General features: G+C 43.7%; 1 protein-coding gene across 2 annotated transcripts in view; it reads right to left on the bottom strand.

Moving 5' to 3' along the window:
• Positions 1-23,421, bottom strand: part of scube1 (signal peptide, CUB domain, EGF-like 1) — a 142,504-nt gene that overhangs the window by 95,118 nt on the left and 23,965 nt on the right. For both annotated transcript variants that reach the window (XM_088923153.1, XM_088923154.1), the window contains exons 3-4: positions 22,902-23,027; positions 4,911-5,045 (exon numbers count right to left, since the gene is read on the bottom strand). In XM_088923153.1, coding sequence (XP_088779279.1) covers positions 4,911-5,045; positions 22,902-23,027 — 261 coding nt within the window. The remainder of the gene's footprint in view (positions 1-4,910; positions 5,046-22,901; positions 23,028-23,421) is intronic.

Raw genomic sequence — 23,421 nt, 5'->3', positions numbered from 1 at the left:
ATAGTACAAACAAAAACTAGTTCAAGAATGCACTTAATGAGGTTTTCTATCACCTAGACAGGAAAGAGCAGGATGTAGTTTTCCTGATGCTGTTTCCTTTTTAAGGAATAAAGCAATATCACAGCTGCTCATTAGGGGTTATTGATTTGCTCCGTGCTTGCAAAGAACGTACTCATCCCTCACTGGGATATTTCAAACATTAGAAAACTGTTCATTGGATTAAAAAGAGGCATGTTAACGTAGTGCATTTGTAAATCAAACAAAACAAAAAAAGACTCTAATTTAGCAACACGCCCGAACATTTAGTGAATTGCAGCAGCAATTTAAGCCCTGCCATGAGTCTCATAGGTCCACAGGTGTCCTAACATGTTTCAGGAGATTTGTCTTTCCTGAAGAAGCAGGGTCCATTCTGTTTTGCCTTGTAATTGCTATGTAATATAAGAATAATCCCTTGAATTTAAACTCCTGGTTGGTTCTAACTTCCAAGTATTTGCGTGGTAAGGCTGTGTTCAGAAAACAAATAAAACAGTTCAACCCAAGAATCAGCTAAGCAATATTTTCTGCCCAACACCAAACGTGCAATTTCTGGAGATAAAGCACACAAGCAATAGTGTACAACTGCTGAGGACGTCCTGATATAAAACAAGCACAAAGAACTTGACAAAGGCTTTGTTGAGATGGCTTCGGTAGTTTCCACAAATCCTTTCCCACAATGCCAGGGGAGTGACAGATTTATTTCAGTGTGCCCAGAGCTTCTCTGCAAACATGTTTTACCTAAATAATCTGTAGAAGATCGATCACTGGACTTTGTAAGAACCAGGAGGATTCTGTGTATCAGCAGTGTGCCACAGACCTGAAAACCTCTCACTGAAGCCCAGTGAATATAGACAAGCCCTTCAGTCTCTAAAGCTAACCAAAGAAATGGGCAGTTCAGTGGAAAACAAACAAATGTATCCAAGACAGTCACCCGCTGCTTCATGAAAATAAGTCATTTTCTGTAAAAAGAGCTTCCAAATAAAGATTATTTTTTGAAGCTTTACAGGAGATATTCTACTGGTGAGCCAAATAAACCAAATAAACACAGAGACTGGGGCATCTATACTTTCCAAGGAGTTTTAGCATTCATGATTCACACACACTTTAATAGGACCCTTGGAAACCCTAAAATGTATCATCATTTCTGGCCTTAAAGACTTACTCAGTGAAGGGAACTAACTGCCAAACAGCCAAGTGCATTGAGAGGGAGATCTCTGGCTGCGTGTCTGTGGACACTCTGTGGGGCTCTGTGCCCTGCTCGCTGTTCACCCTGCTGCACGTTAACCCTTCTTCCTCTTGACGAATCGGGTCTCTCTGCTCTCTCTGCCAATGTGTCAGGCCCCTGCAAGCTACTGAATTCTACTACAGACCCGCACTTACAAGGGACGGAGCTCTAACATCTCGCAGCATTCAAACGACCTTGAGCAGGCTTCCTATGAAACATTGCGAATTCCAGCCCAAGACAGTCTAAGAGTCTCAAACATGAGACCATAAGATAGATTTCAAATGAGATTAGTCCACTCAGGCTGAGCTTGAAAGAAATCGTGGTCTCATCATCGACCAGGTGGCAGGGTAATCAGTTCCATACCCCCACATCCCTTTGTGTGAAGTTCCTACTTCTGTCCTCTTGTTTCATAAGTCACTGACTAATAAAATGCCTTTTAGGATACTGTTCAAGATTAGTATGAGTGGATGAACCAATACTGGGCTTCAGTCATAACTCATTCACCATGTCGCCCAGAATCACAAAGATGGCTGTTATATTTCTCCTGGCAAATTTTGTCATCGAGACGAAAAATTCATCAATGTTTGCAAGGAGACATTTGGATTTTATACCAGGTAACACCAGGGTGGATTTGAAAAAAAAAAAACATGTATTGATCACAAGCACAAGGCCTTCTGTGTTCAGCAGTGTGACCCAAGCTATGAGCACTAGAAACCGTCCCACCAGTCAGTTAATGTATGAAGGTTCAAAAGGGAAGACACGAAGAACAGATAGTGAAAAATCAAAGGAAAAGGAAATTCAATGCTTCCCAGACTTATTCATGATGACTAGGTCAAGGACTTGCTATGTTCATTATTCTCAAAGACCAGTCCCTTTGAGACCCAAGAGAAAGGGATGGGAAAACTCTTTGAAGGGGCATTTTGAAGTTGACCAAGGGTCCACTGTCAATGAGATTATGTACAGTTGTATCCACACAGCCTGCCATCAGAGATAAGGTTGGAACTCTCCCAACACTTAAGGCGGTGATGGAAATTAAAATGACTAAACGTTATGCAAATGAAGAGCAATAAAAAAGCTGAAGCTGATGGAAAAGTTTTAAGTGCAGTGAACAGGAACAACACACCATGCTCAGCAGTCAAGGCATAATCCTGAATGAGTGTGAGGCTGTCATGATTGTGAAAATCTTCAAGAAAGGGGAAAAATCCCACTGAGCAAAATACAGGGCAATTTCTCAGCTGCCCATCACGGGCAAGCTCATGAGAAGGATTCTTCTGGATCGTCACATCCTTCTCACTGAAGAACTTCTTTCAGATGCCCAGTGTGGGTACCGGCACACGAGAGGTATGTCACAAGGTTTTTACTGCCAGTCAACTACCACAACACTATCGACACCAGCCTCTCCACTTAGCACTCTTGAACTTGACAGAAGTGTTTGGCTGTGTGAATCATGACAGGCTCTTAAAAATCCTTCTAAAGTATGGATATCCTTATGGATGTCTTCCAAAATTCAGCAGCATCCTTCACCTGCTTGGGTTCAGTCATTTTCAGTAATTACAACTACTACATCTGCCCTTAGTGGAAACCAAATGGATGGAAAAAATATTTCATATTCAGCAACCTCAGTCCCTTACAAAACCACCTCATTTCGGTCATCAAACTCTGTATGTGCCTTGACAGAAATTGGATCTCCAGGCAACTGTCAACATATTTACCGGTGAATATGAGAAGGCGAGAATTACACAATGTTCAGAAGACCAAAGTTTTCCTTCATCCAGCTCCAACGGTACCCATCCCAGACTGGTAGCCAGATTCACCATGAGTGTCTGGAGAATGTAGAAATCTGGTCATACCTGGGACTGATCTTTCACAGACGGTTGATATTGATAAAGAAACTTAACTCAAGGAATCGGTCTTTAGCTACTTGAGGAAACAGGTGTGACTCATCATCACATCATTCTTACATTACTGTATAGGTTTTAAACACGGACAACATACAGAAGATATTTTAAAGACCTGAAGTCATATTAAGAGTGTTGCTAGCAGAAGGTTTTACACATTAAGTTGGAGGAAATGTGCATCAACATCAGTGCTCTCTTCCAGGCCTGAGCCAAAGGCTTTGAGGCTCTAACCAGATCTGTCAAGCAGGCCACATCATCCTCATGTCAGACTCCAGGCCTCCAAAGAAAGTTATGTTGTCCCAGCTCATCCAGAGCAATTGCACAAGAGGAAGCCAGGAGAAGCTATGTGGACATGTGGTAGAAGGACACATGAGGAAATGCAAAAACAATATCATCACCTGGGAGATTATGGGCCTTGAGCAAATTGGACGGAGGTAGAACATCTGGGAACGACAGAGATCCAAAGGAGTGAGGATGAGGAAGCAAAGTGAGAGAATCAAGGATAGCAGACCTTTACTGGTTTGCCACGCATGTGACCAGGTGTCTCCTGAGACCACACCTGCCCAAGCTGCCAAGGAGAGTGCACATCCCATATTAATCTCATCCAAAACCTCTGGGCTCACGGGAGACAATCTACCTCGGCCATGAAAATGACTTGAATGTCTATAACGCAACCTTTAGATTGAAAAATCTGTCTGCATAAAAGTCGAGCTTCCTCCTAGATGAAACGTGTGAAGACACGAGAAAATACAGGTTCCCATGAGCTCAGTGCTCTTCAGGAATTACAGCAACAACAAACAAACAGGCAACCAGTTCAAGGCTCGGAAATCTGGGCTGAGGCTAGCAGCTGCAGCCTGCTGGCTATTCAGTGACTATTCCCACAGGAAAAGCAAGTCAAGAATCCCAGATAATTACTCAGGGGTGCTTTATGAAGTCACACTGTGACAGAGAAATTACTTTAGGTTTATGGGTTCAAACAACAAATATATAAATACATTTGGATTTGTGTTTCACTGCTGTAAAACTAATTTTCTTGCTGAAGCCTGAAGGCTACTTCATCTTCCTCTGCGGCGATATGAAGAAGGTGCGCCAGAAAGATTAAACCTCGCTGTGCCTGACATCTTGGAAATTTAAAACATCAGTCAACGTCAATAAAGTGCAATTCGATTTAATTTGATTTAAAGGGAAAGAAAGATCTTCAACGGGAGACATTCGTGACTTGACATACTTCAGAACTGAGAGTCAATGACTGAACTTCGGCCCTTTCGGCTTCAAACTGAAAGGAGCATGTGGACAGTGGAGTCGATCGGGGCCCTCAGGCCCTGAGAAGGAATTGCAAATCCAAGTGCAGGACAGAAGACAAGAACACGTACTGTATATTGCAGTTGAGGAGAATAAAAGAGCAGGACCTCAGGAGCTGCTCTCACTCCAACCAGCGCCAAGACGTGCTCACACGAGGGAATAATGTGAGTACCTTGGATTATTTCAACACAGCTCCATAGGAATGTCATAATTTAAACACATGCTAAAGTACATATGGCCAGCTTCAAGATCTCACGACAGGACTGTCTTTGGACACCTTGGCCAAAATGCAGTTTTTTTAATTCATAAAATACTTTATTGGAGTCACTAATAAACATTATTTGTGGAGAATATTCATGAAAAGCCCCCCCACCCCTTTTCCCCTGGATTCAGCTCCTGTCTTTGTGTCCATCAGGCCTGGGGGCGCTGGGGGGGTGTGTGTGACTCACCATCAGAGCGGTGGATGCAGGTGTGCTGGTTGTCGCTCAGGAAGAAGCCCTCCTTGCACAAGCACTCGTAGCTCCCCATGGTGTTCACACAGATCTGCTGGCATCCGCCATTGTTGTCCTGACACTCGTCCTCATCTGAAAGACACAGCACACGCGTCCAGTCACAGGGCAGAGGGGAGCTCTTACAAACAATTACGCATCCGGCAGAAAGCATGTGGCACAGACCTTCCACCAACAGTGCTAGAAAAGACGGCTACAGGACAAGCTCTAAGGCTCAGCATGATCTACAGCCTGTTTTTGTCCTTGTCTAGCACAGCAACGACAGCACAAAGACTCTTTTCCTGTCAATGTAAGACACCCAAAAATATATCAAAAGAAGCAAACCATAAATACGCCAAAATGTTTAAATAACAAGTTCCCTTTAAGCAACAGTGCAGGGCTCACAATTCGAAGCTTGTTTGATTTCCAAGCAGTCTAGCTGGGTATCGGCTTGCACCACACTCCCACCACCCTGCCTGTATGGGAAGGAAGCGCCTGCTGTTCCCGGTTTTAAAATGCACTTCCACACAGTTTCCACTTGTGTCCTCTGGTTCGCTGTCCCTTCAGATGTTTTTGGGGTAAAAAAAGCACCTTTGAGGATTCTGAATATTTGTATCGGCTCCCTTTGTGATCTTCTCTGTCCTGCGGTAAAAAGGTTGATTTCTTATAGTTCATTCCCTCAAGCCCTGGTTCCTCTTGTCTGGACTGATTCAAGAGCAGCAACTGAATTAGATCTTAATCGTGCATCATATGAATTTCAAATAGCATCCCTTGATATACATTTTTGATTAAATAGCCTACAATTATGCTTTTTACTGCTTCCCTACAGTGCTGAGAAGGTGACAATGATATGTCAATAACAACAACAGACGTATCTTCTTTAAACTCCGTGTTCCTGTTCCCCTTATATCTGTAGCTTTTACCTTTACTTTGGTAGGAAATGACAGCTACTATCATTACTGCTGCTAGGATCTATACCCTTATTAACTAGGAACAGAGAACAACTCAATGTACTGGACCTGTCGACAGAGAAGCTTTGTTAGACTACACATGCACCTCGCGAAAATGCAGTTTCTGACAGGGTTGTAATATCGTTCACTGAAAAAGGCCGACCTGCAGTACCTGTTGAAGGAGATGAAACAATCGGAGAAAAAAAAAAAACACCATCCATTTGTCTCTCTTTGGCTACCAGAAAGAGATGTTATCAGACCAGATCAAACACTGTATCCCATGCAGCGCACACTGGGACACGTTTTTATGAGCCTGCCAGATTTTGTTGAAAGCACAGTAAATCTGGGGGCCCTATAACAGCAAGGCTCTAAAAACCTAATACTGTTCATTAACTTTAATAGAGGTGCTGACTGCCTTGGCCTGGGACAGATTTCCACTGGTGTAAGAACCAGAGGAATGCTCCCCTCCTGGTGGCGATGTGGTCACTTGCTAATAAGCATCCACATTCATAAGGGCACTGTAGACAACATTCAGCTTGTGCGTAGAATTTTACCAAAATAAAGGCTACGTCCTGGTTATATTTTAGACTTTTTTTTTTTTAAACAAAAGCCACATACCCTCTCCTTCATACAAGACACTGCCGATACGCCAATGTTTTTTACAAAGACTGCACCTGTCCACTGTTACACATTGGGGGATATTCAAATCCTGCAATAACTCTGGATGCCCACGCTCGTCATGACTTTCAAAGAAATCTGTGTGTCCTAGGAGCAGCTGATGGATTTAAACCGAGACCTTCTGTATTTCATTTTTTAGGGAGCTATGGACAGACCAGATGCACAAGCCTGATTGCAAGTTGCGGTTTTAAAAAGATGCAGTAGGCCAAAGGTGAGTTCTGAGTTCCTGTGCTTCTGTTTCAGCTAAAGAGGCTGAGTAGATCCCCCTCAAACACGTGTGTGTGCAGCTGCAGGTCTGGACTGCCGCCAGAGTCACCGCAATCACCTGCGTGTGACTCTTTCTGCGACGTGACTGTCTTGCACCAATCAGGAAGACTAGTTCTTACTTGAGGAGCGTCCATCCATATTCGAACCTCTTTATCCAGTAGCCTGTCCCAGCAAGCAATGGGTGCAAGGTAGGATACGCCCTGGACAGGACGCCAGTCCATCACAGAGCACACAGACACAGAAGCACTCACGCCAGGGCCTGTTTTCCCACGAACACAAAGAGAACATACAGACTCCACGCAGATAGCAACCCAGCACTGCTAGGCAGCAATGGCCACCACTGCACCACCGTGCTGGCTTACTTGAAGAACAGTTTGCTCCACTTAGAATGAACACGTCCCTCCTAAACGGCACTGTACTACCTACCCATCTGTGAAAAATTACCTTTGACTTGGAAAATAAGTTCAGTGGACATCACACGGTCCTATCTTCACAGGACCCACTAAACTGCACAAATAACACACCAGGAGGTGAATTTGTAAAGTTTGACAATAAAAAAACCTGACTGTAAATCAACATTTCAAGCTTACCTCAGAAGCTGAAATGTCCCTTTATTAGAGGCATGTTTGCTTCTTGCAAAAGCAGAAGGAGCACAGTAATGACATGCCACTGTACAGGGCTGAATTCTTTCTAGTGTTCTGCTCTTTTCAAACATCACAAATGAGAGGAAGAGACCAAATGCATGACTGGTACCATAATTAAAAGTGATCTGAGCTTTGTGAGCTCATATAAAAAGAGGCCCTGAACCTTGTCTGTACCAGTCCTGTCTTTGTGATGCATCAGTGATATTTTAGGCTTGAACCCAAGCTGTTTTACGAGCTTTTAGAGTATTTCGAATTCGCTTAATATGTAGCTGTAAAATCTTTATGACCCTTGTCACCAGGATACCAACGTAAAACAAGATATTACAAGAAAATCATTTCAAGGACAGCAGTGGCCCCGCAATTCTTTGTATGGTGACCTCAGGTCCCCAATAACCTGACATCTGTGGCCTCTCAACTCTCCACAGGAGCCAGTATCTCAGGTCAGACAGTGGAGGAGCTTGTGGTTCGAGCTGTTGGCCTGTAACTGGAAACCTGTGAGTACAGATCCGGACTGGGGAGCTGCTAGTGTTTCGTATTCAAGAGACACAACCCTTTACACAAAAGGTTGTGGGGGTCTGGAACAAGCTGCTCAGCTATGTGGTTGAAGCCAATACTTCCATAAAAAGTACTGGTCCACTGTTCAATTAGCTATTAGCTACCCAGTAAGCTACATGGGTTGAGTGGTCCGCTCTCGTTTGTAACGTTCTTATGTAATAACTCTTAGTACCATTAGGTACAGTGTGGTGAAAAAGTACAGTACACCCCCTAAAGGTTTTGCAGTTTAACATGTTTAGACATATTTGACTTGGTCCTCCCCAAGTCCTGATAGTAGGCAAAAACTAACCTCATTTAACAAATAACACAGAAATCCTACCTTGTCATTATTATTTACTTTAAAAAAATCATCCAGAATTCAATATCTTCCTGTGAAAAACTAAATTCACCCCTTGATTCAGTAAGTTGTGGCACCCCTTGTCACAGCAATAACTCTTCTTTACAGAACTGCTGCAACTCTGTGAAGACTGAGGGCTTTCTTGTACAGCGTGTGCCTGTCTCTAGGTTCCACCACAGCACCTCTATGGGGTTTAGATCGGGACTTTGACTTGGCCGCTCCAAGAACCTGGATTTCTTATCTTTCAGCCATTCTGTAATAGTTTGGCTCATGTGTACTTATTTTTCCACCACACTGTAAAATATTTCATCCTTATGTACACCCCACGAGAATTATATTAATGTCCACAGATACAGTCCAACAAGTCAGGGATCAAGGCAGAGACACCAGGAACTACGTACATAAACTTCAGATTGCAGTGCTTATTCAAGCAGACACATTTTACCAGCTCTACCGTGGTGAGAGCTCTATACCAGAAGGATAAAGCACTGCTCCTGAGGTGATTAGTGCTTCCTGATTTACAGCAATGACCTCGATTCTGGGATAGTGAACTTGTCATGTTTCATTTCAATGCAAACTTTATTCTTCATGAAGGAAAACTGTTTCACAGCACAGTCCAGTGCAACAAAACAACAAGAAAGACAAACATCATAAACAAAGAAGGCAGTACAGCAGTGTATCAGCAGGCAAGAGAGTTACTTCACATTATTTGAGAGAAATATTGCAACAGGGATGAAAGATTTCCTGAGTATGTTACTGTTACTCCTGGAGACACAGAGGTGTCTCCCAGGTAGTGTAATGATACTCTGGAGAGGAGATAGGGATCCTGTGCAGACGCAGGAGTAGGTGGGAGTCACGGCAACCAACAATCCGACACAAGGAGCCAGATCGTAGTCAGAGGGAGAAAGGTAGGTCGAAATCCGGTAAAGACACTGGTGGCTAACAATCCGAGGAGCAAGGCGAAATCCGAAGACCGAAGGCGAAAAGGTACAGTAAACGCTGGGTAGAGCTCACGAGGTGTATACTCAATACCGAGCAGTGGGAAGCGGGTCTGGATGGTTTCAATAGTGCTGCTCACCGCGCGGTAGAGCCTGTGCTGATGGATTAACACGGGCGGCGGCGCTTGTTATTATTATTAACCCGCTGCTGGCGCTGGTTAGTTCTTTTGTGAGATGATCTCTGCTGGCTGGTGGTCGTGACGGGTAGGAGCAGTGTAAATTCACAATGGACAGGGTATGACACACACTCCGTAATGCTAGTAGCCTTCGTTACAAACCTGTGTTTATTTACTGTAGGTGAATTTGATTTGCCCTGCTGATCTTGCTGCTTGCCTTAACTTATCTTCCCAACCTGTTACTATTCAGGGTAGTGATGTTGCCAAACCCACACGTGACACAGTATGTTGTAACAGCAGAGAAGACCTCAACAGGAGGAGGAGAAAACACTGTGAAAGCTGCCAGGGAAATATAAAAAGATTTAGACCGGATCTGGAAGTGGTCAACACCTGGCAGCTGACATTCAACAAAAACAAGTGTAGGGTGTTGTATGTAGCAATAACAAATTAGAAATACCGTAGAACCCAGGAAACGCTGAGGCTGAAAAAGCTACTTATGAAAAACACTTAACTGTTTATGTTGAAACGTTATTTTCATCTTCTCGATTTCTCAACACTGCGAAGAAGCAATAAAAATACTAATAGAATTTTACTGTACGATATAGAACGTAAATCACGGAATTGCTCAGCTATGCTTCATTTAGAATAGCGTGTTCCATTTTGGTCAGCACTTTACAAAAAAAACAAGAGCAACCAGGTTTAAAACAAATGCCCTACACTGACAGGCTGTAGGAACTGATCCTTTTAAGCCCTGAACAGGGAAGATTACTAGGAGTCCAGACACAAGGAGACACCGACCTGTCAACATAGTGAACTTCTTCAGGAAAAAGACAGAAGAAGGGAAGAGCACAGAGGCCTCTGGAACAAACTGCACAACCATGGTGTTGAAGCCCATACCTTGCCAGTGATCAAGAAATGACTGGATGAGAACCATTAGCTGCTAAAAATCCAATGAACTGGATGAGCTGAATAGCCAGCCCTCATTTGTCAATGTCTTCCAATTACTTCTCTGTATGAAACACAGCAGAAGTGTGTCACTAGAAGAATTCACCGCAGTAACAGTGGAAAACTCTACTTCCAGGGGCAAAAGTGAGAGGGGGGCATTATACTAGGAAGCATATGCAAGGGAAAATCTCAGATTTTCACTATCCACAGAGATTATGGACATTCTTATGCTGAACGCCACGCTCACTGTAATTAAAATGCCTCCCGTTCTCAGTTTTAAAAGCACTTCCATGTTCTTCCAGTGGCAAAAGTGAAGATTTGGGAGGGGGCATTGTGGTTCATGTTTCACTGTTGGTTGTGAAGACGTCCTCAGTGCTCAAGGGCTTTGAAGACTTGGCCCAATATGGCTGGGCAGCTGGCTGTATTTCATCAGGAGAAAAAAAAACACTCAGATTATTCTTGTCTAAAAATGCTGCCATCAGAGGTACTATCCCAAACTATCCCAAGCACTGCTCCCAAAAAGACTACCTTGTGTGACAGGAATAGCGCACATTCAAGAGCAAACACTAAGAACTCACGACTCTGATTTTATTATTAATCCAGACATAATATATGCACAGGCACACAATGTGCTGTCGAAAAAGGTTAAAATTATATATACTAAATGTGCTGAACAGTAGTTGGTGTGCAGCCTAAGGCAGAAAATGCACATTTGTGACATGGATGCTTGGTTGTGATTGGATGCAATGCGTCATTTAACCACCTTTAAAAAAGAAAGACTTCTAAACACCACAATTTAGCATTTATAATGTTAAACTAAGCACAGATTCCAGAGCATGGCCTTTGCTACTGACGAGGCAGCTCTTGAGCTCAGGGCTTCTGAAACAACAGAGATGGGCAGGCCCGCTCTCCGGTGTGTTTCCTGAGCCAGGAATCCCAGTGGCTGTGGCCCCAGCACAGCGCATGGATCCGCATAGTCAGAGGGAACATTAAAGAGTGCTGAGGGTCATGACCCTGTCTGCTGAGAGTGCAGTAGCGCTGTCATTCCCACTCCATTCAAAGAGACAAGTTCCATGTCCTACAGTAATTCCTGCCAGGAGCAGCGAGCAAACACCAAGATCGTTACCGGGAGAAATGAGCCTTTGAAAAGCCCTGCTCTTGGAGGAAACAGCATGTTTCAATTACTACAGCTACAGCCACGCTTCTTTTCCTGTCGGATCATTTAGTGGGAGAGCGTCACGAAAAACAGTGAGGCAACAGTGAATTATTCCCATTTCCAGTGGATTTTAGTTAGACGCTGTATGGTTGCAGTGACTGCAGCTGCAGCCCTGGACAAGTGTATGAATTGTCACTGGACAATACAGGGCAAAGAAGCATCGCTGTACTGCAGATGCGCCTTCTCCCTGAACTTTTTAATTACAGCTTACAGGCCTTCTGGGTTTCGTATGGGCCATTCACAGGCAGGCTTTAAGAAAAGTTACTTCTTTCTACATCGGCATCCTGTTTCCCAGAATCCCAAACTTTTAAACTGGTTTACACTACTGTAAGTGCATAACTTTGACTTGAATTTTAGCAAGCGATAAAAGTACTGTTGATTCCAATGCCACACGTTTCTCCAAACACCTCAACGCTCAGATACGATACAGGGAAGTTTGCTGTGAACTTCACCAGGGTTGAGCTTTTTGGGAAGGGCTGGTAGATAGGGTGAGGATGTCTTCATACAGCACTGCTCTCTGCAAAAAGAGACTGCCTCTCTTAACGTCACACTGCAGGAACTCCTTGACATGCCATAATGTGACGTTCCTCAAGATAGATCGTTAAGTGACAAAACTGGCTAAAGCTCTTTCTTCCTACAACGTCACACAGGTGCAGGTAAAGAAGCAGAGGTCATTCCATACTGAAAAATAAAACAACATTTTCAGCTGCAGAGCCTTCTTCGGGTGCACACACACCTGCGTGTGTGAAATTAACCTCGACTTGCCCCTTTGCAGCTCGCACAACCTCATAACTCTCCACTCAAACCCCTGCAGCGACACCATCCCTTTGAGGCGACAAAAAGACACAAGGCCTCTCACAACTGTTGATAGTGCCTTCGTTTTCCCCTCATGTCAAAACAAAACAGAAGTGTAAGACTTAAGACCCTGCAGACAACCCTTTGCGCTGTTTGGTTAAACTTGTGCAAAGTTTTATTTGCACAGATGAAGCATGGTGGAAATGTAGTTGATTGGGAGGTGTGTGCTGGTACCCATAGGCTTTTGTCCTTTTCTCTGAAGCTTCTCAAGTCTGTTATTTTAAAAATCAATCTGAGGTTCTCAGTGTCCCTAAAGCATCATAATATATGCATGTAGAGAGAACAGATAAATGAACTGCCGCTGTGCAGAAGGTTTGGAATTCTCAGAGTTCCGCCCTCGTGGGAGGACTGTGGAGAAGGCCGTGTCTCCTGCGCCTCTTCCAGCTGTCAATCAGGCCGGTTGCCGGGGAAACACAATGCGACAGGAAGCTTGCTTCACCTGTGAGTGATCACATCCCCCCCTGCCTCCCGGTGAAGCAGACTATTTAAAGCTCTGACCAAGCGGTGCTTTAAACTCTCTCGGCTCTGCTTTGTCTTGACTCCGGCTTCGGAGGTTCCTTGTGTTCTGTTTGGATACACTGAAAAAACCTGGGCTTTTGGTTATTCCCTCATACCTTCACTGTGTCCCTCCAGGACTTGTTCCTGATTATGATTCTGGACTGTGCTCTGCCTGTTTGCTACAGTACGCCCACTTACTGTACCTCACCTGTTCCAGCTCTAGGACTCACCCTTCGAACCCAGGACCACTACTACAGAGGTCACATGAAAATAAAGTCAAATTCCCAATACCTGATATTCCCGTACTATTACCAAACCACTCGAGCAAACGTGAAAGAAGCAAATTTGAAGAAGACAATACCAAATTACTAGAGTGTAGCAAAACACATTGTGACCTTTAAATTGTATCTGTGCTTCAAAATAAAAAGGATATCCCAGCTGAAAAGAAAAGGTTTTTTTTGCTTCTCAGCAGCCAGAAGAAATAGATCTAATTTTCGTGATTAGATCTGCTGTGTTCAGAACTCTGAATGGCCTCCTGAGTGACTCAACTGATCATGGGAGCACGGGTTCGAGCCTGGGGCATGTCACTAGCTGATAGTGAGCAGGATTCCCCGAATGCAGCGGTGTTCAGACAGCGGCGGGCGTGGAGAGGTTAGCTGACCAGGATTCGATCACACACTCTTGCAGGTTCAGAGCCACACGGTTCCTCTCCGAAGACATCAGCAAACTCCGCTTTGGCAAAACCTCCAGTCTCTTGGTGAGAAGTAGTTAAGTTTCATGTTTAGCCAGAATTCGGCTGTCCGAGTATCGGGGAGTGATGGCAGTTCAATATGCACTGTTACATTAAAAAGAAGAACTTAGAAGTGACCGAGGACACAGAGCACAGCACCATTGGGTCCTGTCTCCGGCAGAAGGAGCAAGCTATGCTCTATCAGTAAAGCAGCACTGAAACTCTGAACACAGAGGATCTCCAGACACACAGACCAAAGCTCAATATCCACTACAGACAGTATATCCAAGAACAGAATCCAGAGCAGTAGAAGTCCACTGCAAATCATACAGTTATTATTGCTGTTATCACACACATTAGGATACAATTGTATTCACATGCAACAACTATTTCACCTATCCATTTTTTAAACCACTTTATCCAGTACAGGGCCACAGGGGAGCAGGGAGGCTGTGGTTTTAAAAAGATGCAGTAGGCCAAAGGTGAGTTCTGAGTTCCTGTGCTTCTGTTTTAGCTAAAGAGGCTGAGAAGATCCCCCTCAAACATATGTGTGTGCAGCTGCAGGTCTGGGCTGCCGCCAGAGTCACCGCAATCACCTGCGTGTGACTCTTTCTGCGATGTGACTGTCTTGCACCAATCAGGAAGACTAGTTCTTACTTGAGGAGCGTCCGTCCATATTCAAACCTCTGTGTCCAGTAGCCTGTCCCAGCAAGCAATGGGTGCAAGGTAGGATACGCCCTGGACAGGACGCCAGTCCATCACAGAGCACACAGACACAGACGCACTCACGCCAGGGCCAGTTTTCTCTGAAACCAATTAACCTACCAGCATGTCTTTGGACTGTGGGAGGAAACGAGAGCACCCAGAGGAAACCTGCGTGAACACAGGGAGAACACACAGACTCCACAGAGACAGCAACGTCTGTAACTGAACCCAGAGCCCCAGCACTGCAAGGCAGCAGTGCTGACCACCGCACCACTGTGCCACCCAGAATTATTTCTGTTGTATTTAATTAAACATAACCAAATCACTACCGGAGACCCACTGATGCTGAACACTAAAAGGTGTTAGTGGGACCAGTAGGTGGGCCCAGTATAGTGATGGGGACACTATATTGTAAAAAGGTGTCCTTCAGATGAGACTTAAAAACGAGGTCCTGACTCTCCGTGGTCCTTAAAAAACTCTCAGGGCATTTTTCGAAAAGAGTAGGGGTGTAACCCCGGCGTCCTGACCAAATTTCCCCACCAGTGAAGCAAGCATCTCATCTTCGAGTTTCAAGAACATGTGTGATAGAAAACAGGACCATTGCAGAGATTGGCCAGTAAACATTTGCTTACATAAGGTTTTCTGTTCTAGATAAAATACTTTTCTAATGTGACTGAACAATAAAACATAAACAAACCCAAGTTTTCTGTTAGTTTTACATCGGTAGCCTGGGAGAACGGTGAAATATCCCAGAGGCAGTTAGTATCTTCCGATTGCGGCACTTCTGCTCTATGTAAACAGACTTATCACCCCAAACCCCATTATCAATACACATTCATCATAAGCCATTAACAGAGCCCTCTCGGAGCCTTCAGTGGGAGTCCTGTGACTGAAACACCCAATAGATTCTGATGAACAGAAGAAAGAGCTTTAAGAAAATAAACTGTAACAGCACAACAGACATTTACAGAAAAGGGACAAATTATCAACATATTGCACGCAGCTGTCTTCAGGAAAGAACAAATAAATAAAAGGCTGAATCAAAAAGAAAAGAGAACTGGACTAGATTACTCTTTAATCAGCCCTCAGATTAGGCAATCTTAAATCAATTAGTGCTCTAACTTGTTGACATGAAGCATCTGGGAGTCTATAAAACAACTTCCTACACTCCTCAAGACAGTTTTTTCTTATTTTCTCCCTTTTTATTTTTATTTTTTTTTCAAAGCCCAGACTCTGAGGTTTCTGGTTATCATTCCTGATGCCTATTAGAACCCACGGCCCCCTGTTTAACAAGCAGAGTGAAACACATGCTGCACGCCTAAAACAAACACAGAAAGCCAGGCTTCATACTCGGCTGCACAGGCTCCCCGTCCGCTGCTGGGAAGAGACTCCAGGCGCTCGCGTGAGGGACGCTGCACTGGTTTCGTTTAGAGGATGTGGGTTGTAGTGACTGCACAGGTCCTGTGGACCCAGCAGTGGGATATTCTGCTGAGAGAGCCTGCATGTCGGCACTGACTCTGAATGGTAGTGCTTTCCTATGAAACTGCGGCAGTGCTGGGCCAGACTCCTCTCCTTACTTCATCCACCCCCCCCACTTCCAGCACACCACCTCTGAAGGATACTGCAGTCAGGGAACCCTACTACTGCAGCCATTGAACCCCATTACTGCACCCAGGGAACCTAATAAATAGGGCACCCCATTACTGCAGCGAGGAATCCCCATTACTGCAGCTAAAAAATCCCATTACTGTGGCCAAGGAACCCCATTTCTGCCGCCAGGCAGCCCCATTATTGCAGCCAGCAATGAAATCTGGAGGGAGGTGAGCTGTCTGTGCAACAAGTAATACAATGAAAATAAAGACCATTGTCACTCAAGACTATAGAGAGGACAAGAGATCTCAATGTCTGCCTTAGGAAGTGCTCATGCTGGAGACTTAAGGGTTTCACAGCCCTTAAGATGAAAAATGACAATTTAAAGGAGCTAAATGTCTAATTTCAGCTTTCGAGCGTTCATGATTTATTTTAACGGAAAAGGTTAGCATGTTTTGTTTTCAACAGAACTTGGAACTCATTAACCTGTCTGGAATATTCAATATGGTTTTTACAAGTCCCTGTACCAGATATAATCCTGTACATCAGCAAGAAATGAATTGTGTGACAATAAGAGTACTATATCTCTATCAGATAACGAGCCGTATCCAACTAAGCAGGGGCCACTGTTGAAGAAGCTCCAGCATATAAGATCAAGCTTTTGACGGTGTTCTGAGAAGGAGAGAAGGATGTTTATAAAGCTGTTTTCAATTACGATAACAGGTAGCGTTTCAGGAGTTGGTATCTTTGTCTTCCATGCCACAGTGCAGATCTGCCTTCAGTGTTCAGGAAATCATTAGAAAAGAAAACAGAACCGTCCGTGTCTCAGAACAGGGCAGTGAGATAGAAGCTGTTTCCATCACAGCCTGAAATCCCTACAGCATCAATGTCTTTCATATCTGAGATATTCCACTATAAAGATGTCAAAGAGAAATCAAGTTCATTACCTCAGAGGATAGTCTTGGACAGAGCCCAGTTTGAATCAAAAGCCAAGATAGCAACTGTAGAAAAAATACTGAGCCTTACATGATAGGAAAAACACTGTTAAAGCGTCAAATAAGATTTGAAAATTCTCTGAGGATATACCTGGAAGGATATCATGGACATAGACCATATTCCGCAGTTGGCCGTCATTTAATTTAACAAATTGCTCCTATTACAAATGATTGTTTGATGTTGACTGGGCTCATATAAAAATGAAATTACACACATAAAAACTTATCTTCCTACATTTTTTTAAAATCTTTTCCAGGTCCAAATTATTTCACTGCCAAATGAAATCTAAGGCAAAAGTTCATTTATTCTTCAGTAACACTGAAACCTGTGAACATTCACATAGCTCCTCAGATTTGTTTGTTTTCTAAGAATATTACCGGAACTGAAACCTAGTACAGTACTCTTTTGAATCACTGAGGTACTCTACAGTCCAGACAGTGAAATGATTTTTAAAGCGATTCAACACTGCCAATTGGAGATTCACTTCTGTTTCTCATACAGGAGGCAGGTAAGAGATCTAAATTCTGATCACGGGACGAAGATGAAGGAATTCTTGTGTGACAGGAGAGTCACACATCCGCACTGGCCTGAAACCGCTGTGCAGAGAATTATACATTTCTGTAAATTTGTGTTTTATAAGAAGGGTAAGGCAACTTGGGTCTGACTTCTCTCTCAGAAAATGTGCCTCGTTGAACCCACAAAAAGACCAATGAAAAAAATGAAAGTCTTGGAAAAAACTAAGCATTCAGCAAATGTGAATAGAAAAAGAATAGAAATAGAAAAAAAAACACGAGCTCCTCTCTCTCGTAACTAACACACACTCTTTTGTCAGCATTTTCAGAAATAATGGAACCCCCGTTTAAAACCTTTTTTTTTTCGTGCTATAGACCCTGCCACACAAGGTTAAACTTTCCATGCAATTCGCAATGCTTAAACGACGAGCCCTTTTGGCTGCACACAAAAAAAAAAACACAGCCCCGGCTACCAACACTATTTCCTTGTGAAAGGATTCGTTTCCGTCAATCTCTTACAGGAAACTGGACTTCTGCTAGCAGTTCAGGACACTGAGGTTACTCTCTTAATATTTATCCACGCGTTTCACTGGAATCGTTAAACGGTTTGCTAGAGGACAAAAAATCGTCCACGTTTTTCCCGGTTAGCTCTAATCGAATTCGCTTGTTCGCATGAAGCATTATATTTATGTGAAACGCCGGCAAGATTCCAGTGAGATCAAGCCCTGAAACACTTCATCTCAAGGGAACTTGGCCAAAGCAAAAGTCAAAAGCCTGATCTTACTGTCAGTTTCTCACACAGGCAGCGTTGTCATACTTGATAAGCTGTCCAACACACACATAAGCCTTCAAGTTACACTGCTCTTCCAGGCTGTGGTCATTCCCAAGCAAAAACACCCTACAAAGCCCACCCTGAAGCACACACTCAGAGCTCAACAAAACACAGCTACACCAACGGTACCAGATACCCTCAACACGGCCGAGTGAAATGATTCTTAAAGACTACAAAAATCAAAATTGTTAGAAGAAAAGTGTCGAAGTTTACATGGGCAAAGAATAAAACGCCCAGCCTTACTCTACTGTCTGACTCTCGGAAACAGGGACACTTAGAGGCAGAGCTAGGTTTTAAATTGCCTTTCTATAGAATCATGTACACAGTAAGATTAAGCATCACACCTTTGCTAAATTGAGTAATGTTTCGTAATTACAGCACGAATAAAGAAAAATGCTTAACTATATTTTATCTACTGTATATTATTATCTGTGAACACAGCTAGTGTAGATGCAACAGCTGAATTCAAACTCCTGCAGCGACAGGAAACAGAGGACACTCCGAGCACGTGGAGACACAAACTGGAAAGACAGCTGCCCCCTTTAAAAGTCTGGTTCCAAATATTCAATTCAATTCAATTTATTTTTATATAGCGCCTTTCACAACAAGGTTGCCCCAAGATGCTCAACAAAGCAAGTGACCATACATGTGAATACCGAACAGAAAAAACCAGAAGACAACAGAGGAGAGGAACCAAAAACTCCTTGGTAAGGAGAAGAAAAACCTCTGGGGGTCCAAGGTCAACTGGCTGCCCAACCCCTTTGGGCATGCTAATATTATATAATTTTTTTAAAAAAAGGAAATAAATGGAAATATGAGAATATAAAATATTTCATGAGCGGAGCTCACTGCACTGGTGTATGAGTACGAAACTGGAGACTGAGCCAGCAGGGCAGTAAGAGGCAAGATGCCTTCATTGTAGATGTTATGTGTTAAGATGTTAAGTGTAAAGATCATGTGATGGGCAAGGAAGTCAGACAGTGAGGAAGCAACTGCCAGTATCTGTCATCATTAAGCCGCTTCAGAAGAGAGAGTTTGTGTTCAAACTCTGAACGCCAGACGACAGAGTCCTGGAGTACATAATGATGATTTGACAACCAAAAGGTTAAAGAGAAGGACCGAGAAGGAGACGGGCTGACATCCTCAGTTAGAACGAATCATGTGGGAGGAACGTGCAGTTCCTGCACTGGACAGAGCCTCATCTGAGAACCAGGGTGAATAAGGATGAGAAGACTCAATTACTAACAAGATGAGCTGCTGTTAATTATCATGCTAAATCTTGTAAGAAACTCTGATGTGCAATGGTTCTCCCAAACACATTATTAACATTGTTAAGCTGTTCGCTTGATCTAAGCAATGGCGAGATAAGCCCACAGGGTCATGAGTCGCCAATATTCATCCCAGCGGAGGTGTGATTCTCATGCAAATCTCCTTCATCACAAAGGCAATTTTAAAATCCTCTCCTGTCTCGCAGAGCCCATCTGAAGGCTGTCGAAAAACAAAACACTGTTAAGAACAGGTCAGAACAAAAACAGAAGGTTTGAAAACCTTCGTAGAACCACTCACAGCTCATTCTTCTCAGATAAATGCCCCAGGTTGTAGCGCAGCATGCAAGAGCCAAATGAAGGAAGCTGCTGCCGTAACTTCAGATCATTAATTTACACCATGTTACTCCAGGCCTACTGGCAGATCAGTCAGACTGTCACTGAGACACACTGGAGGTGAGCTCAGGGCACTGAGGGAGCACCAGAAAGGAAGAATAATTTCTACGTAAGAGTTATCTCAGATCAAGAGGCACTATTCAAATATACTGGAAGTACCAAGGCAGTGAAGAAATCCACCAGGAACCTCTCAAATCATACCTTAACAAGCTCAGTGTGTGACGTGATATCACAGACAGACTGTGCTTGGGCTCAACAAACCACACAAACCCCATCTGAGACAGAGCTGCTACCAAGCAGTGGCCGCGCATGAACGAGGAAATGAGGCCTAATATAAATAAACGAATGTAGAGACAGGCTCTCGCGGGGGATATTCAGTATCCGAGAATGAAGGGCCCGATCTACGTCTGTTCCGATGTGTTTAAAACCCTGTGTTGGGCAAAGTGGGAGCGAGAGGCTGGGGACGTGAAGCTCCACCGCCAGGCATCTGGTGGCCAGACAAGCACCAAGGAGAGCAAAGCAAAACAGAGAACCTGGAGAAGCACAAGCAGCATTCTTAGCTTAGAAAATCGGGTGAAAAACATGCTTATAAACCAGACTCATGCAAGTAGTTTTTGAAGTGCCTTTGTCATTTTGTATTGTGTATTTGGCATTTTCTAGAGTGTGATCACTCAAGTGATCGTAACTACTGGGACACATTTGCTTTTAGTACTGTAAATGTCAGAGTGTAAAAATCTGTATTAGGTTGCGTAACCCTGTGAAACAATAACTGCTCGCCCAGACGGCTGCAGCCATTTTAAATTTTTGACATTATCGAGGTGTTTCAACTTCAATCATTTCTAAATTGGATTTAAATCTAGAGGCTGATTAGACTTAAAGTTTAAGATTTTAACTTTTTTTTCCTAAGGAACTTGGCTGCATTGGCCAAACATTTTGGGTCCCTGTCCTGCTGCACGGTGAAGCAGCACTCAATAAGCACAGAAGGATCCTGTTTCTGAAAACTGCTGCCCTCGTCGGTGACATCATCACTACCGGCCCGGCCCAGGCCACGACCTCCTCCAGGCTTCACAGATGAGCCGGCATCTTCAGAGCATCTGCAGGTCCTTTCTTTCTCCTCACTTTAAAACTTTCACCTACTTTAGTAAAGGTTTATCGAGGTCACATCTGTCCCTTAAAACTCGTTCTGAATGTCTCCTGTCATCTTTACAATTCTCAGCCAGTCCTAACCTGGCCTTTCTGTTCTTGGTGCTGAGAGGGTTATTATCTTTGTAATTCTGCTGCCTCTGTCTTGTGCAAACTGTGGACTCCGATACCTTTTTACCCCTGTTTTTTGGGAGTTGTTGGTGATCTCACTGACAGTTGTTTTTGAGTTTTCCTTGACAGCTCTGATAATTTTTCTGTCATCAGCTGTAGATGTTTATCTTGGCCTACAAAGTCAGACTTATTGTTAATTATACTTGTGGCATCTTTCACCTTCAGTATATTTCAAATTGTTGATTTTGGTGTGCACAATTTCTGTGCTGCTGTATGATTGTGTTTTGCTTTTCTTTCACCTGTAAAAAATGTATTTAACAGAAAGTTCTTTGGTTTTCATTTTGACTTTCAAATACAGGCTCCAAACCTTGGAACTAAAGTCAGATGGGTTGATAGGATGTTCACAGCTCTTTTGTGCACATAACTACCCAAAAGCAAACACCTGTTTAACGGGAGAAAACTGTCAGCCAAAAGTCCCTTTAAAACAAAGTTCAACACTATCAATTAGTTAAATAGATCCTAGAAGGTGCAACTGAAATGACTTGATTAAAAATAAAATACTTAAGAGTTGTATTTATCAGTCATAATTTTCATGAAAGATTATGAATATCATTAGAGTTTATAGTTGGAGTTGGAGAGCTAGAATGGTGGGTAATTCCAGTCACAGCTCATTGTGGTTTTCATATCATCTCAGACCTTAGAGACTTGATTGAACCAGTCAGCGCATCAGCTGTTTTCCAGGTCTTAATCAGCTGACACACTGAAAGGTGACTCTAACACCTACAGTAACCCAGCACTCAAGAACCAGGGTGGCTCACGCTGCCCGAAAGCCAAAGATCTGATAACTCCAACAAATCCCCCCACCCTTTGTCTTCCGACAAGCTCACACCAGGGCCGCAAGCGGACACTCCAGCATGACAACGTGACACATCCAAATCGACAAAGAAGTGGCGGAGTACACACAAAATACACATCTCAGATGGCCACAGCAATCTCCAGACCTCAGTCCAATCGAACACTCGCGGATCGAACTCATGAAAGCAGCTTACAGACAGAAACCAAAGTTTCTGATGGACCAAGAGCATTTCTGCTCGTAGAATGGTCGACCCTTAACCCCTTCAGGCACACTGCACTCATAGTACACTACAATACACTGCAAGAGGCATCTTGTCATTATGACGCCTACCAAAAGAGGAGTTACAGTATACAATATCAACTAAAGGGTTGTAAATAAATGGAACCCTCTTGCTTTCTGGACTTTATTTATGACAAATCCAACTTTACTATTAAGGTTACAGTACATGTTTCTTTTAGCAATCTTAGAAACAAGAAGGAGTACATCCAAATTTCCTTTTGCACGATGGCTACTTTTTCCTCGTTTATCTGGGACGTGGACAAACCTGGAGGGTCCTGCACGTGCGTATACACACTGGATATATCTCCAGGGAAAGAGAAATCTCAAAACAAGCTTTCCTTCCTCCTGTTGCCCCTCTCAAATGAGCTGAATAAAAGAATTCAAAGAATAAAACTTCAAAAAGATGAACAGCTTCTGGGGGCAGCAGACAGGCGCTAGAGAGTTGCCGTGAGGACGCAGGGAGATGCTGCGTACTTACCCAGACAGTTGTGCCCATCGTGTGCCAGCATGAAGCCATCGTAGCATGTGCACCTGTAGTTGCCGGGAATGTTGATGCACTCGTGAACGCAGCCGCCAGTGTGGTCGTTGTCACACTCGTCGATGTCTGGAAGACAGGTAGCAGGACAGTGTACGTGAGAGGGGTGCCTACAGAGGGCAGGACTCGAGGGGGGGGGGGGTGAGAGGAGACAGCCAGCACTGGAGCACACGCTCTCGTGGTTCACTTTCCAGTCCCCTGCACGAAGAGCAGAAACGAGGTGGGAGGAACCCCGCACACAGATTTTAATATCACACAAAGCTGGCTAAGGCTACAACAAAACTCACAGAAACGTGCTCATTTACACCCTTCCACATGGGTGTGAGCATTCTCCTGAAAGTACTTCCAACAGTATATTCCAGAGGCAGATAAAGAGACGATGGGAATGCAGAATGCATCTGCCTGAGGTTAGTTTCAGTGGAGAGTGTGATACTCTGTCAGACCTGAACACTCAACACTGTAC

This window comes from Atractosteus spatula, chromosome 8 (assembly GCF_055471065.1).
Source record: "Atractosteus spatula isolate fAtrSpa1 chromosome 8, fAtrSpa1.hap1, whole genome shotgun sequence".
Lineage (NCBI taxonomy): Eukaryota > Metazoa > Chordata > Actinopteri > Semionotiformes > Lepisosteidae > Atractosteus > Atractosteus spatula.
Note: the sequence above shows the minus strand (reverse complement) of the source record. Positions and strands in the feature narration are given on the sequence as shown.